General features: G+C 52.5%; 1 protein-coding gene across 1 annotated transcript; it reads left to right on the top strand.

The window, feature by feature from the left end:
- The first annotated feature begins 862 nt into the window (after positions 1 to 862).
- On the top strand, positions 863 to 13,959 carry CAV3 (caveolin 3). The gene is made up of 2 exons (XM_081246915.1): positions 863 to 1,060; positions 13,571 to 13,959. The coding sequence occupies exons 1-2, from the start codon at positions 947 to 949 to the stop codon at positions 13,910 to 13,912; spliced, it is 456 nt and encodes a 151-aa protein (XP_081103041.1). The 5' UTR covers positions 863 to 946; the 3' UTR covers positions 13,913 to 13,959.
- The last annotated feature ends 706 nt before the right edge of the window (positions 13,960 to 14,665 follow it).

The following is a 14,665-nucleotide window of genomic DNA, read 5'->3' as shown; positions in this document are numbered from 1 at the left end:
CTAGATACCGTCTAGTTTCCCAAGGCCCCAAACAAGGCTCCAAGTGTAGTCTGACCAGTGCAGAGTTTGGTAGCTTGGTCACCTCCATTATTCTAGATGATATATCTCTAATTAATGCATCCTGAGATCACACTGCCCTTTTTGGAAACGATTCCAAAAAATCCCCAAGATCTCTGGTAGGAGAAGAGCAGAACAGAAAGATGGAGGGCTGGTGCCTGATGACGTCATGGAGCCACCACAGTAGTTCTGAACTACCTATTTGTGTTACGTGAGAGAGAGAAAAAAAAAAAAAAGCCCCTACCTTGGTCAAGCCTGCTTCAGGCCACCAAACAGCAGGGCAGGTACCAACTGCTCCAACGAGAATCCCCACCAGAGAGCATTTCTGTTCCGAAGCCTTTTCTCCCACGAGCTCATCTCCTCCTTTCCACGAGGGTAGACAGAGCCCCGATCGTTATTATTATGGCCCCATTTTACAGGTGGGGACATGATGGCCCGGAGAGGCGAGGTGTGCCCAAGCTCACACATCCAGCAAGAGGTTGAGCTGGGGGCTGAGCCCACCTCCTTCCCACAGGAGCCCAAATGCAAATACCAGGGTCCAAATACCAGCAGCCAAATACCAAATACCGGCAGCCAACCACGGGGGCACCAGGAGACACCAGGCCCTTGGCTCGTGCATGAGGCCCAGCGCCCGTGCAGCCCCCTTTAAGGAGCGCTGGGCCTTCCTGCAGGGCTCCAGTCTTAATTTTAGCTTGGAGGCCTGCCACCGGAGCCTTCAGCCAGCGGCAGGCTGAAGTTATGCGGGACAGCTGTCAGCCGGCACGCTGGGTGGGGCCTATTTAGCCACCAGGGGCACAAGTCTGGGGACACTGGTGTCCCTGCCCCAGGTCTTTTCAGCCCCGCTGGCCACACGGCTGCGATCTCCTCCCACAAGTCACCCAGCTCCACGATGATGGCTGAGGAGCACACAGACCTGGAGGCCCAGATCGTCAAGGACATTCACTTCAAGGAGATCGACCTGGTGAACCGGGACCCCAAGAACATTAACGAGGACATAGTGAAGGTAGGCTCGAGGGCCCCGGCGCCCACCGCCTGCAGGGTGCCAGGTTGGGTGCTGGAAGGGGCAAGCTTTGCTCCTGCGCAATCGGCTTCCCTGGAAAGAGGCCTGTTCCTCTGTCTTCTCCAAATCCCCCCCACCCCCCACCCCGCAAACCAGCTTGTACCCCCAAAGAGCCTTTAGTGTCAACAAGAGCAAAGAATCGCCTGCACATACAGGACCATCGACCGGGGCGGGGCAGGCGAGTCGCAAAGGAAACTCTTTACAACTCCGTAGCTCTTCCCGTGTGCTCTTGGCCCTCGGCTGGGGACAGACGAGGTGGCCAAGTTGGGCCCTTTCCATGCCAGGGGCATTTTGCAGTCTCCACAGTGGGAGCGGGGTTAATCCCCAGAGGGCGGTTTCCAGCAGGGCTGCTGGCCCCTTGCAGGGGCCCCTGCTGCCCCAGCCTGGGGGGCTGTACCCAGCACTCATGCCTGCTCCTGGCCTGACGCACGTCCAGCAGCCAGGCCAGGCCAGAGGCCTCTCAGAGGGCACCGGGACCCCTGAAAGGGAATCTTGTATGAGGGTTACCCTGCCTTCAGGCAGCCTCCCCCACGGCCATGCCTGAGTCAGGCCTCTTTCCTCACCCAATGCCATCAGCAACCTGGCTGCCTCCAGGGCCACCCCTCAGTCCAGCCTCCACCCGGTAGCCACAGGGATCTTACTACAGCAGAATTCCTGGGAGAAGGGTACCCACCAACCAGCATCAAAGTCACTGGAAGGGCCTTTAAAAGGGCAGGTACGGGGGCCTCCCGGGTGCTCTGAATACATCAGAATCACAGACCAGCGGTGTCCAGTAGAAATATAATGCGACCCATTATACAATCACCCTATGTCATTTTAAGTTTTCTAGCAGCCATGACTTTAAAAAGGAAAAACAAACAGGTAAAATTAATTTTCAAGATATTTCTCATTTAAGCCAGTATGTCCAAAATAGTATCATTTCGACGTGTAATCACTACAAAACAATTATCAGTGAACAATTGTATAACCTTTCTTCATCTTCAAAATCTAGTGTGTATCTGAGATGTCGGATGCATCTCAGTTCAGACTCCAAAGTTTTTATGAGAAACCCTTCTGTCTTTAGATTTCATATAATGAACAGTTGAAAACTGATTCACAAACTGTGCCAAACTGTGCCAAACATTCTTACAAGTTTCCCAATAACAGAATTAACTATCAGTTTTTACATTTCAATTAAAATTAAACACGATTTAGAATCCTTCAGTTGCACCAGCCACAGGTCAAGTGCTTGTACATAGTTCAAGGCCACTGGATTAGACAGCGGGGTTAAGGGCTTGTTCTAAAGGACAGCCCTGCGTGGTCACCTTCAGTGGGACACCTCCCATGCTGCATGAGTCTAACTTCCCCCCATGGCATTCGAACCCCAGCACATCTGGTCCCTACCTTCCTCTTCCACCTCCAGCTCCCATGCCGGGAACTGGCCACACCAACCGGAACACACTCCTGTGTCTTTGCCAGCAGCCAGCCTCCTCTCCTCCACGTGGTGGATGCCCACTCAGCCTTCGAGACCTGATTCAAATGTCACCTGCTCAGGAAGCCTTCCCCAACTCCTCCAAGCAATCAGGAGCTCCTTCCTCTGTGCCCTCACTTCACCCAGAGCATTTCCCTGTAACAGCTCATATTATGCTATTATGGTATTTATAAATATCACTTGTGGTGCAGAGAGGGTCATCACAGCACAGTTTGGGAAGTGCGGCAAAATTAGGGAATGAACGTTCCAAACTGAAAAGCACCATACAAACGTCAAACAGTATTTGTCGTGGTTTGTGCAGTGTGATCTAGACGAAATGGTCCCAGACTTGACACTAACAGATGTGGTTTCAAATCCAGACCCCTCTACTTAAAAACAATGACACTGGACCCCCTGTAAAATGAGCCTAATTTACTCCCCCAGGGTAAATGGATCTCAGAGCAGCGCTGTGCAATAGAAATAGACCGAGAGGATTGCATGAGATAAGAGGTTTGAAAATGCCTAACAGCGTCCCTGGCACACAGCAAGGGTGTGCAAATGTGAGCTGATTAGGAGCCTGGAGGAGCTTGCAGGACAAGAGAGCTAAGCCAGGGCTGGTGTTGACACTCAGGTTCCCCTCTGGTGGGCCCTAGCCGGCTGTGGGAATGCAAAAGAGGACCCTAAGGGAGAATGTGTTTTCTGAAGGATCCCGCAGCAGGTGACAAGTGGAGAGAGGCTCTTGGGTCCCAGTGAGCCAGGAGAGAGCTGGCTCCAGGCTCGAGGCCCAGATTATAATCCAAGGGAGCAATGGGGGCGGCCACACAGATACAGCTGCTTATGCAGCCTCCCAGGGGGCTGGGAGCTACCCTCTCCCGGAGGCCCTGAGCCCCAGAAAACCATGCCTCAAAGGTGAAGCAAAAGGCCCACAAATGTTCTTGTCGAGAGGAGATGATTATTTGGTGTATTTACTGGACATTCCCTGGTTTGGGAACTTATTTGACTTTTTCTCTCATTTTTAACGCGTGAGAGATGAAAACGTTTTGAAATTTAGAACAGGGATTCTAAAACAGAACCAGATAAATACCACAGACAGGTTCTAGAAGACTTCAGGTTGGTGTGATGGGATGTGAAAGAATGAAGAAAAGGAAGAAATGGGAGAGAGCGTGGCTGAAAGAGAGAGGTCCATCTGAACAGGCTGGCCTTCGGGTCACCTGGATGTCTTTCATCGACCAGGGAAAGGACCGGGGGGCGGGGGGGAGGACAAGGGACCGAGGGGGTGAGGGGGACACAGATGGAGAGAAAGAGAAACAAGGTCAGGCCAAGATGAAGGCTGGAAAGGCTCCCGTTGGGGTGGTGTCACATGTGGTAACAGGCTCCACGTGTGTGAGAATGATGCCGTAAGACGGTAGAGTAAGACAGGCTACAGAGACCCAAGTCTAGTCCCAGCCCTGACTCTAGCTTGCTGTGTGGCCCTGGGCAAATCCCTTTCCCTCTCTGGGCCTGAGTCCCTAGTGTAGACAGAGGCCGGGTGGAGAAAAGGGAGACCCGTTCCCTCCACCGCCAGCTGCTGAGGTTTCACACAGGAAAGACAAGGGTGAAGAGCAGGAGACGCGCCCCCCGGGTCCTTGGACTTGACCCTCAGCAGAAGGAGGGGATCCCTCTGGATTTCTAGAGTCAAAACGTTCCCAAACTTCCCTGAGCAAGGCCTGGTGCTACCCGTGAACCCAGGCTGGAAAGTGAGTGCCAACAGCAGAGGGAGAGCCCCGCACAGCCCGGCAGACTTGACTGTAGTCTCCCAGCTCCGGGCCGGGCCTGGGAAGAGGGGAGGCTCGCCTCATTCCCTTCACCCCCACCATCACCACCATTCATGGAACATCGATTCCACGAGTCATTCCTGCGCGCCTGCTCCGTTGCAGGCACTGTGCTGTCGCAGAGGACGTGGCAATGAGCAAGCAAGACCCACTGCGTGTGTAGGGCCCGTGCTAGGCTCTCGGCGGGGGCGGGAAAGGAGGCCAGCGGTCCCTGGCACTCCAGGTGGTCAGCGAGGACACCATTCCCTTCAGACCCAGATTGCAAAGCCTCCAGCCCCTTCCTCGTGCATTCCTGCAGGGCCCCAGTCCCACCCCAAAGTCCACCAGTTATTTGTGAGAGGTCTCAGGGCTTTCTCATCGACATCCCTTCCCCTCCCCAACTCACACTTAGGCAGCCGGGCCCTAGAGCAGGGACACCTGAACCCAGTGGCAGGCAGCTTCTGGTTTCAACCACTCTCCCCTCAGGCACTCAGAGCCGGCTCTTCAACCAGGGCTGAGGAAGAGACCTGACCCCAGCCCATCACACTAGTTCCCACCTACCTCCAACCCACATCTGCCACAAGACCCTCCCCCTTCAGAAAAGCACACAGACAGCACCTTCTGCCTCTCAGCTTAGGCTAACAAACACCCAGAGGACCCAGTAACCCTCCTTCCCCCAAGGTCTCCAAACTCTGCTCCCAGTGTGGGCCCATCTGGACGCCCTGTTTCACAAAGATGAAACTGACCTGGTGCTTCCTCTTGAGAAGAATCCAACAGATTCCAAGAATCCAAGAATTCCAACAGACAGAGAAGATGAGACTAAAAACAATGAGAATGCACAGGAGGAGGTGCTAAATGCCTTAAATCAGTGCCAGATGAAGGGTCATGGGAAGGAGGAAGACATCACTTTCATCTGGGAAAACGAGGCACCAGCTTCATGGAGAGGTGGTATCCAAGGTGCATAAATAATAAGAAAAATGTAAAATGTGGAAAGGGGGCATCAGGCTTTCCAAGAAGAGGGAACAAAACAAGCAAAGGCCACAATGTAGAGAAGAATGATGGGCAGAGGCGGAAAACGTGAGGAACGGGTATTGCCACTCCCCTGCCTATGTCCGTGGCAGACATTAATAATGGATCACAGCACGTTTCCAGGAAGCCATGGACCATGAGCCAGGCTGAGTTGGCCCACAGGCGAAACCTCTTTGCTACACTGTCTGCAGGCGAACAATGGGACTAGGAGCATCTGAAAGGGAATTTGTGGGAGAGGAGGCAGAAGGGGCAAGTTGAGGCTGAATTAGGAAAGGTCATGACCTGCCAGGCATTCCCCATTGGCAATTCCTTCATTTTGGAAAGTACCCCTGGCAAGTACCTCTAAGAAGGGCTATACACTGGATTAACTCACACTGAGGTATCTACAACAGTGTTATAGGGACTCCTGTGTATCAACTAGAGTTTTTAAAAATGTCCACTTGGGGAGCTTGTGAAAATGCAGATTTCTGGGCCCTGACACCAGAAATTTTATGAGGCAGGGCCGGTGAATGTTTTGTACTTTAAAGTACAAACAAGTCCCCCTTGTCCTATAGAAGACAAACCTGTAGTCCAGAGTTGTCACCAGTTTCCCCTAAAGACACAGCATATCAGTTATCCACTGCTGTGTGACAAATCACCCTAAAACTCGATGCTTAAAGCAACAAGCCTTGGAGGCTCTCAGTTCTGTGGGCTGAGCAGCCTCAGTTGGGCAGCTCTGCTGGTCTCACTGGAGGCCTCTCGCGCAGCTGCAGCAGCATCTCCTCTACGGCATTCTGGTGGTTAAAGTGCGTCACAGAGCAAGCCCAGGCTCGCTATGGGCTGAGACTGTATGCTGAGAGGCATGACCAATCTGGGATCATCTTTGGAGACTAGCTAACTTCCCCCCAGAAGCTGGTGCACAGCCAAGCCTACAACTCAACCCAGGGCCATTCCTACTGCTCTCCAGTCCACCGCACCAGCCTTCCCGAAGGCAGAGGCTAAGAGGGCAGGGAGGTAAGGGAAGAGATGGGCAAGGACAGGGCTCACTGAGATCTGATGGGGACTCCTCTGGTGGATCCCTTCACCGCCCCCCCCCACCCCGGTCACCCTCTGTTATCTTGGTCTCTTCACAGTTCCTTTATATGAACCCATGTCCTTACCTTCAGGCCAGGTACTCCAGGCACCCCCTGTAGGATGCCCTGGACCCCAAGATCCCACTAATCCCTGGCCCCCCTCTTCCTGCCCTCAGAACCAGCCTGTGTTGCGTTCTTGCCTCACCTGCTGCTGAGGTACCCGGTCCTGCGATGACCCTGATCAGGGAGACAGCAGGGGAAATTCAGGCTCAGGCTTTGGTGTCAGGCCAGCGTGGGCTCCACCCCTGCTTGTCCCTTACAGGCTGGGCGAAATGCTGGATATAAGACACATGGCCAGAAACCGACACCTACAAGGGCCAAATTGTGGGCGTTACTATGGTTATCCCAGATTGTATAGAATTCTATTTTTTTAATTATTTTTTTTGGAGTACAGTTGATTTACAATGTTGTGTTCATTTCAGGTGTACAGCAAAGTGAATCAGTTATACATGTACACACATCCACTCTTTTTTAGATTCTTTTCCCATATAGGTCATTAGAGTATTAAGTAGAGTTCCCTGTGCTATACAGTAGGTCCTTATTAGTTATCTATTTTATAGATAGTAGTATGTATATGTCAATCCCAACCTCCCAATTTATCCCTTGCCCCCTTTCCCCCTTGGTAACCATAAGATTGTTTTCTACATCTGTGACTCTAGTTCTGTTTTGTAAATAGGTTCATTTGTGCCATTTTTTTTACATTCCACATATAAGCGGTATCATATGGTATTTGACTTTCTGGGTCTGACTTACTTCCCTCAGTATGACAATCTCTAGGTCCATCCATGTTGCTGCAGATGGCATTGTTTTGTTCTTTTCTATGGCTGAGTAATATACCATTGTATAAATATATAGGTACCATATCTTCTTTATCCATTCCTCTGTCAGTGGGCATTTACGTTGCTTCCACGTCCTGGCTATTGTAAACAGTGCTTCAGTGAACACTGGGGTACATGTATCTTTTCAAATTATGGTTTTCTCCAGATATATGCCCAGGAGTGGGATTGCTGGATCATACGGTAGCTCTATTTTTAGTTTTTAAGGGACTCCCTACTGTTCTCCATAGTGGTTGTTACCAGTTCACATTCCCACCAGCAGGGTAGGAGGGTTCCCTTTTCTCCACACCCTCTCCAGCATTTCTTGTTTGCAGACTTTTTGATGATGGCCATTCTGACCGGTGTGAGGTGATACCTCATTGTACTTTTTTTTTTTTTTTTTTTTTTTTTGTAGTACGCGGGCCTCTCACTGTTGTGGCCTCTCCCGTTGCGGAGCACAGGCTCCGGATGCGCAGGCCCAGCGGCCATGGCTCACGGGCCCAGCCGCTCTGCGGCATATGGGATCCTCCCAGACCGGGGCACGAACCCGTATCCCCTGCATCGGCAGGCGGACTCTCAACCACTGCGCCACCAGGGAGGCCCCTCATTGTACTTTTGACTTGCATTTCTCTGATGATTAGTGATGTTGAGCATCTTTTCACGTTATCACCAATTACAACACAGGAAGCAGAGCTTTGCCATTTCTCAGCTATTCTGCACCTATCATGTCGTTTTAGCTTTAACTTTACAGGCCAGTGCTTCTCAGGCTATCTGGGTGAAAGGCCAGTTTTATTATTATTATTCCAATCTGTTGTACACCAGAGTGTCAATAAAAAGTCAATGAAAATTAACTACTAGAGAGATGAAGTGAAAAATAGGCATTGACAATGTAAGCTCCAATTTTTATTATTATTAGAATCAACAGACATACAATTATTGGCTCAAATCACTGTGACTATTTCCAAATGCCTACTCTCAACTTCTGTACTTGCCTTGTTGGGAAGGGGGCAGTGACTGTGGACCACTCTTTAAATAGCAAGGTAATAGGTGAGAAAACCAAGACCCAACAAAGCTAAGCCACTCCTTTGGGTCTTGACTCCGAAACTAACTCCGTGTCACTAGGGATGTGGGTCCAATCCTCTCGGTAGAGTTAAAACAAACAAACAAAAAACAGAGGCCCAGAGAGGGCAAGCACCAGGCCCCAAATCACACACTGATTGGGCAAGTGGAAACTGGACCCAGATATGTCCCCCTGCCGAGAGCCGTTCCCCCCACCCACAGAGCGCCTGTCTGCACTGCGCAGGGCCCTGGATGCCCAAGGCCTGAGTCACGCAGGAATGCGGGGGAGGCATTTTTGAAGGGGGTGTGGCGTCTGGCCTCCCCCTCAACCGCCGGCAGCGCTGGCTCTGCTGTCCTGCACCTTCCCCGCCCTCTTGGGGACGGCGGGAGCGGCGCTGGCCGGTTCCGATGAATCAACTGGCTCTCTTACTGTTCCAAAAATAAATATGCCAGAGAAGGGGACACCAACCTTACGAGCAGCCCCTTTCTCCCCCTCGCACCGCCAGCCCCGCCTCCAGCTGCACACGGAGCCCTGCGGCTCCGCCCACGGCCCGAGCCCCCTGCCCTACACTCGCAGAAGCAGCCATCTCCCCTCCACCTCCGGAAACGAATTAAGAAATGAAGTCATCGTGCGCCTCTGATACACTGGCGCGTCCGCCTAGGGCTGCCTGAGCCGGGCCTTATAAACATCTCCCCAAACTAGTGCGGTGACCAGATAGCGGTCTCAGTGCTCAGTCCTGATTAGGAACGGCCTCCTCCTCCCAGGACTACCTGTCCCTCTGAGAGCATATTTTCGCGTTCACAGACAACGGAGCAGTTGCCCTGTGCACAGTGCCTTAGGCAATTACTGGAAATAATTCAAATAGCAGCAACAACAGCTTCTGCCTTGTGCAAAAAAAAAAAAAAAAATCATTAAAAGACATAACAGAGAGATCCTTGGGGGCAGGATTACTACCATAGCAGAAAAGGAGGGAAAAGAGGACCCCATCCATCTTATCAGCGCAGGTTAAGTACGCATGCACACACTCATTTATGACCAGGTAGGTTGGAGAACTGTCGTACTTACGATCTGGGTGTCAACAGCTTTTCTGAGATATATTTTCATAGGAACTTCAGAGCAATTGAACAAACGATTACTGTCACTGGGCAGCTACCATGTATTGTACTAAGCATTGCCCAAGAGGAGGTGTGCCCAGCACAAAGTGGGTGCTTGATAAATATTTGTTTGGGTGAATGGATGGATGGATATGAATTGGTGGATGGATATGGATATATGGATTAGAGGATGGATGGATGGATAGGCCGATAAATAGGTAGATGGATATGAATGGATGGATGCATATGGATAGACTGAGGGATCCATGGATGGGTGGATAGGTGGGAGGACGGATGGGAGAATGGATGGATGGATGGATGGGTAAATGAACAGATGGTGGGAAATGGATAGATGGAAAAGCAATTACTTCTATTCTTCATAGCAGGGTTGTAAGAAGTAGCAAACACATTTTACAGTTGAGGAAATGAAGCTCAAAGAGGTTATGTGCCCAAGTCACTCATCAGATCAGCAACTGCGCTGGTGTGCAAACCCACCTTTGGGACCCTAGCTTTCGGCTGAAGAAAGCGCTCTGTAACAGCCACCAGCAGCTAACAATTAGTGATCAGGGATTCTGTGCCAGGCAATGTTCTGAGTATCTACATGTATCTTATTCAATCCTCCGATAAACTTAATGAAATCAATCTAAGAAAAGGAGGCATAGGAAAGCTAAGACACTTGCTGAAGGTCACAGAGCCAATAAGAGGAAGAGCTGGACTCAAACCTCAGCAGTGTGACTTCAGTCAAGGGCTCTTTTCCACTTTGTCGCCTCTTAGAGGCCAGACACAAATCATCAAACGTGTTGAATGGAGGAATATGCTGAAATAAGTGAACAAAGCAGGCTGGGCTGCGGAGGGGCAGGGGAATTGCTGCCTGCTTGGAGCAGAGTGGGCGGCCGTGAAGAAGGGGCTGGGGGCCCTGCCCTGGGGCAGGTCTCTCTGGCCAAAAAGGACCAGACCTCAGAGGGGACAGTCACCCTCCCTGAGAGCCGGCATCTGCCTCGGGGTCTGACCCTGGCTGGGGCCACGTGAAGAGCTTAGATTAGAATCAGGATGCCCAGATGCACCTGTCTGCCCAGCTGGACGTGAGGAGGCAGGGCTGGATCATCTGTGAGTGGGGAGACTCGGTCCTAAGGAACAGCCACAGGAGGGGCAGTAGAGGCCCCAGGCGCTGAATGGGAGAGAGGAGGAAGGAGGGAGAGGCTGCTGGATAAAGGCAGGGAGCACGCCTCCGCCCAAAGCCCTCCCTCAGCTGCCCAGGTTCCTGGGGCCACACCAGGACCCAGAGCCCAGCCCGGGTGCTAGGAGGTATCAGGCACAGGCCGGGCATGGCCATGATAGGGGAGGGGCGGGCTTCAGAGGTCAGAACAGCTCAGTCGGCAGGATCCAGGCCCTGGGGGTTTGACTGAATCTCCACAATCATGGTGCATGTACCAGGTCAACGTTGGAAAGGTCCCCCAGGGCCTATAGTCCCCAGCTTCCTGGATCTGCAAGCAACAGCAGCTCTGGATTTCTGCCCATATAGACCAGATGTAGAAAGATGCCAGCCCTTTCCATCCACTCTCCAAAGCCATGGGACGTTCCCCAAGCAACTTGGGCCTTCTTTTCCAAACATCCAGCACACTACTCCTGCATCTCTGCCTCCAAACCCCCAGCCCCCCAAATTCCCAGCCAGCCACCACCTCCACCTCCAAGAAGCCCTCCAGGGAGAAGTGCCATCCTTTCCAAGGAGATGAGGACCATATTCATATTCTTCCTTCCAGCCCTTCGCTTCCATCCAGGGGCCATATGAGAGGTTATGTGACCTCCGCTAAACCCCTGCAGAGAGAAAGCTGGAGGTTGAGATTTACGAGCGGGTCCTGGAAGGACCTCTGCCCACCCAAGTCAGCTTTTGAACATCACCTGCAGCCTGAAATCTCACCCCGTGAACTTTGCTCCGCATCAATGTACCACCCCCAGGGTGGGGCTGCATCCTCAGCTGTCTCCGGGGGGACCCAGGGCCTGGCACAGGAGCTCAGAATCCAGCCACACAAGAAAAACAGGGCTCAACACTGGACATACAACATGGTCATGTCCACTTCCCCCCACCAAAAGAGTTACACTGGAAAGAAAAACACCAAAGTGATAATAATTTCAGTACTAGAGAAATACACATGGGAGATGCTTGTGTTTTGTTTTTGCTATTCCCTTAATTTTCTGCAGTGTGGCTATGTTATAAGAAAAAGTAATTTTAATAATAACTTTTAGGTGTAGAGAGAATCCCCTTCACCTCCAACAGTGGGAAAACGGTTCACCTGGGAGTTGAAGTTTGAGCTCTGGCATCACTGGTCCCCACTCCCCCTGCCAATTAGTATGATCCATTCATGCATTCATTCAACCAACTACCGTGAAAACAGCCCAGGAACACACTGCCCCCATGTTACAGACAAGACGGCTAAGGCTCAGTGCCACTAAATGAAGTCACATATGAGAAAGTAGCTATGACGGTGCTTAATGCACAGCAGGGATTAGCGAAAAGTTAAGTGACTTGGCTGAAAGCAATCTTTTGTATTTCTTCCTTCTTCCCCAATGGGGCCTCCGTCACCATTTCGTGGGATGCGTGAGCAGGATTCTCTGAATGCCCCCGTTCCTCGCAGCTGCAAAGGAGGGATGGGGTGGGCAGCGGCAGAGGAAGGTCTGAGGTCGCTGCAGGACCAGCGTGGGGAGAGCAAAGCCTGTGTCCTGATACCAGGGTGCTGCGCTCAGACACCAGATGCCTCCACCAGCCAGGACGCCGCGGCCCTCACCTCACCACGTGCCGGATCCTAACACAGCTCTCAGGCCACTGCACCTCCCTCTAAACACCTCCAAGACCCCAAAGCGGGCGGGATTCAGCGGGGCTCCCAACTCGCCCACCACATGCATCCTCACAGCTGCGGCAGCCAGAACGAGCCTCTCAAAACTCAGATCAGAGATGCAGAGGACAGGCTGGTGGTTTCCAGAGGCGGGGAGAGGAGTGGTGAAATGGGTGAAGGGGCTCAACTGGTGCAAACTTCCAGTTATAAGATAAGTAAGTCCTGGGGATATAAAGTAGAGCATGGTGACTACAGTTAACAATACTGTATGTAGCGTCTATTTAAAAGGTGCCAAGAGAGTAGTCATAAAAGGTCTCTTCATACACACACACACACAAATACGTAACTAGGTGTGGCAACACATGTTAACTGCACTCAGTGCGGTGATCATTTCCCAACATATACAAAATCAATGTTGAACACCCGAAATGAATGTTAGATGTCAATTATACCTCAACCGAAAAAAAGCTCAGATCCAGCCGAGCCACACCCTGTGCAAAAGCCCTCAGTGGCTCTCATTGCACTCAAGCCCCCATGCCTGCCCCGCCTGGCCTCTCCAGCCTCCCTCAGGCCGGGGCCTGTGCTTGGCCTTCCAGAAGCACCTACATCTCCCCAAGAGCACACACTGTCTATCCCACTGGGTCGTAGCAGCTGGTGCCCCAAACGCTCTTTTCCAGCCCACAACTCATCCCTCGCCCTGGCTACCTCTAGGTATCAGCTTAGCTAGATGTCTCCTCCTCCAGGAAGCCCTACACCCAGGCTAAGTTAAATGTCACCCTGTGGGTGCACATGGCCTGTCCTTCCCTTACCGGAGCACTGGTCACTGTGGTGTAACCGCCTGCCGTAAGGTCCAGAAGGGCAGGAACCTTTGCCTGTCCATCATCCTATCGGCAGGTACCCGGTACATTTTTCCAGGATGACTGACTGTCCAATTTCCTAGGATCACAAAATAATAGAATTTCAGAGCCACGGCTCATGGCCTGCCTCTAACTTAGTTTCTTTTAGTAAGTTACTCAACTCCTGGGGGCCTCTGATCCACCCATGAGAGACAGAAGTGGACTGGCTCTTGTGCCTCACTGCTCTGGGACAGCACCAGCATCACCTGGGACTTGTCAGAAATGCAGAATCTCAGGCCCCACCCTGGACTCACCGGGGTCAGAATCCCAGGGGGTAGGGCCCAGCCACCTGGTTTAACAAGCCCCCCAAGGGGTTCTGACGCTTGAGAAGTGGGTGGCTGCTGTGACTTGAGGGTTCCCCCTCCCACCCCTGCAGGTGGATTTCGAAGACGTGATCGCGGAGCCTGTGGGCACCTACAGTTTTGATGGCGTGTGGAAGGTGAGCTATACCACCTTCACCGTCTCCAAGTACTGGTGCTACCGCCTGCTGTCCACGCTGCTGGGGGTCCCGCTGGCCCTGCTCTGGGGCTTCCTGTTCGCCTGCATCTCCTTCTGCCACATCTGGGCAGTGGTGCCCTGCATCAAGAGCTACCTGATCGAGATCCAGTGCATCAGCCACATCTACTCGCTCTGCATCCGCACCTTCTGCAACCCGATCTTCGCTGCCCTGGGCCAGGTCTGCAGCAACATCAAGGTGATGCTGCGGAAAGAAGTGTGAGACCGGGTGGGCAGCAGGGGTGGCGGGGCAGGGGAGCCCGGCTGGGCTGGCCCCACCATCGGGCTCTGCGGGGCTGCCGGCAAGCTCTTTCTCCTTGGGGACCGCTGCTTCCCCCCAAGATGGGAGCACACAGAGTAGGGAAGCCGGAGAGAAAAGACAGCCTGCCACGGAAGCGCAGTGGCCTTCCCTCCGCCCCCTGCCCCACCACAATGCCCCCCATGACCGGGTGCCAGGAAGATCATTGGCTAAGAGGCAGCTACCACAAATCTTTGCATTCACTTGTACTGTAACGGCATAACCCAGCCCTCAGCTCCCACCTGGACGCACCCCCTACCCCCCAGGAAACCACCAGTGACTGCTGGCGTTAGCAGGGTGGCTCCAATAAAGGGTTTCCGGCTGCATCTGGGAAATGCTGTGTTTTGCATGTGTCCGTAAGGTGGGTGCGCGTCCTGACCAGCTCCAAAAATATATTTCGCTGCCCTGAGAAGCAGGAGGGGCAAGCTGGTCGGCCCTTCTCTCGGCCAAATGCAAGAACCAGATTTTGGTTTCTCTGGGAATTCTTGTTTGCTGGGTATCTGTTCCTTGGGAGATTATTTCCTATTGATTTCTGTTGCCCCTGGGCCAGCCAGTGGTCACCCACAGAAGAAAATGGCCACTGGGTTAAAAGGGGAAGGTGATACTCCCTGGGCACCACTGAGGGCAGGGCCTGCGTTCAAAGCTCCCCTTTGGCTCAGACACTGAGCCCCTGGCACC

The sequence above is a fragment of the Mesoplodon bidens genome (genome assembly GCF_964165515.1).
Source record: "Mesoplodon bidens genome assembly, chromosome: 10".
NCBI lineage: Eukaryota > Metazoa > Chordata > Mammalia > Artiodactyla > Ziphiidae > Mesoplodon > Mesoplodon bidens.
This window is presented reverse-complemented; position numbering and strand designations above follow the sequence as displayed.

What these genes read in the sequence shown, in the direction of transcription:
- CAV3 (XM_081246915.1), top strand. Translation starts at nt 947, where the DNA reads ATGATGGCTGAGGAGCACACAGACCTGGAGGCCCAGATCGTCAAGGAC. An exon ending in TTAACGAGGACATAGTGAAG is followed by an intron (nt 1,061 to 13,570) that starts GTAGGCTCGAGG and finishes CCACCCCTGCAG; the next exon opens with GTGGATTTCGAAGACGTGAT.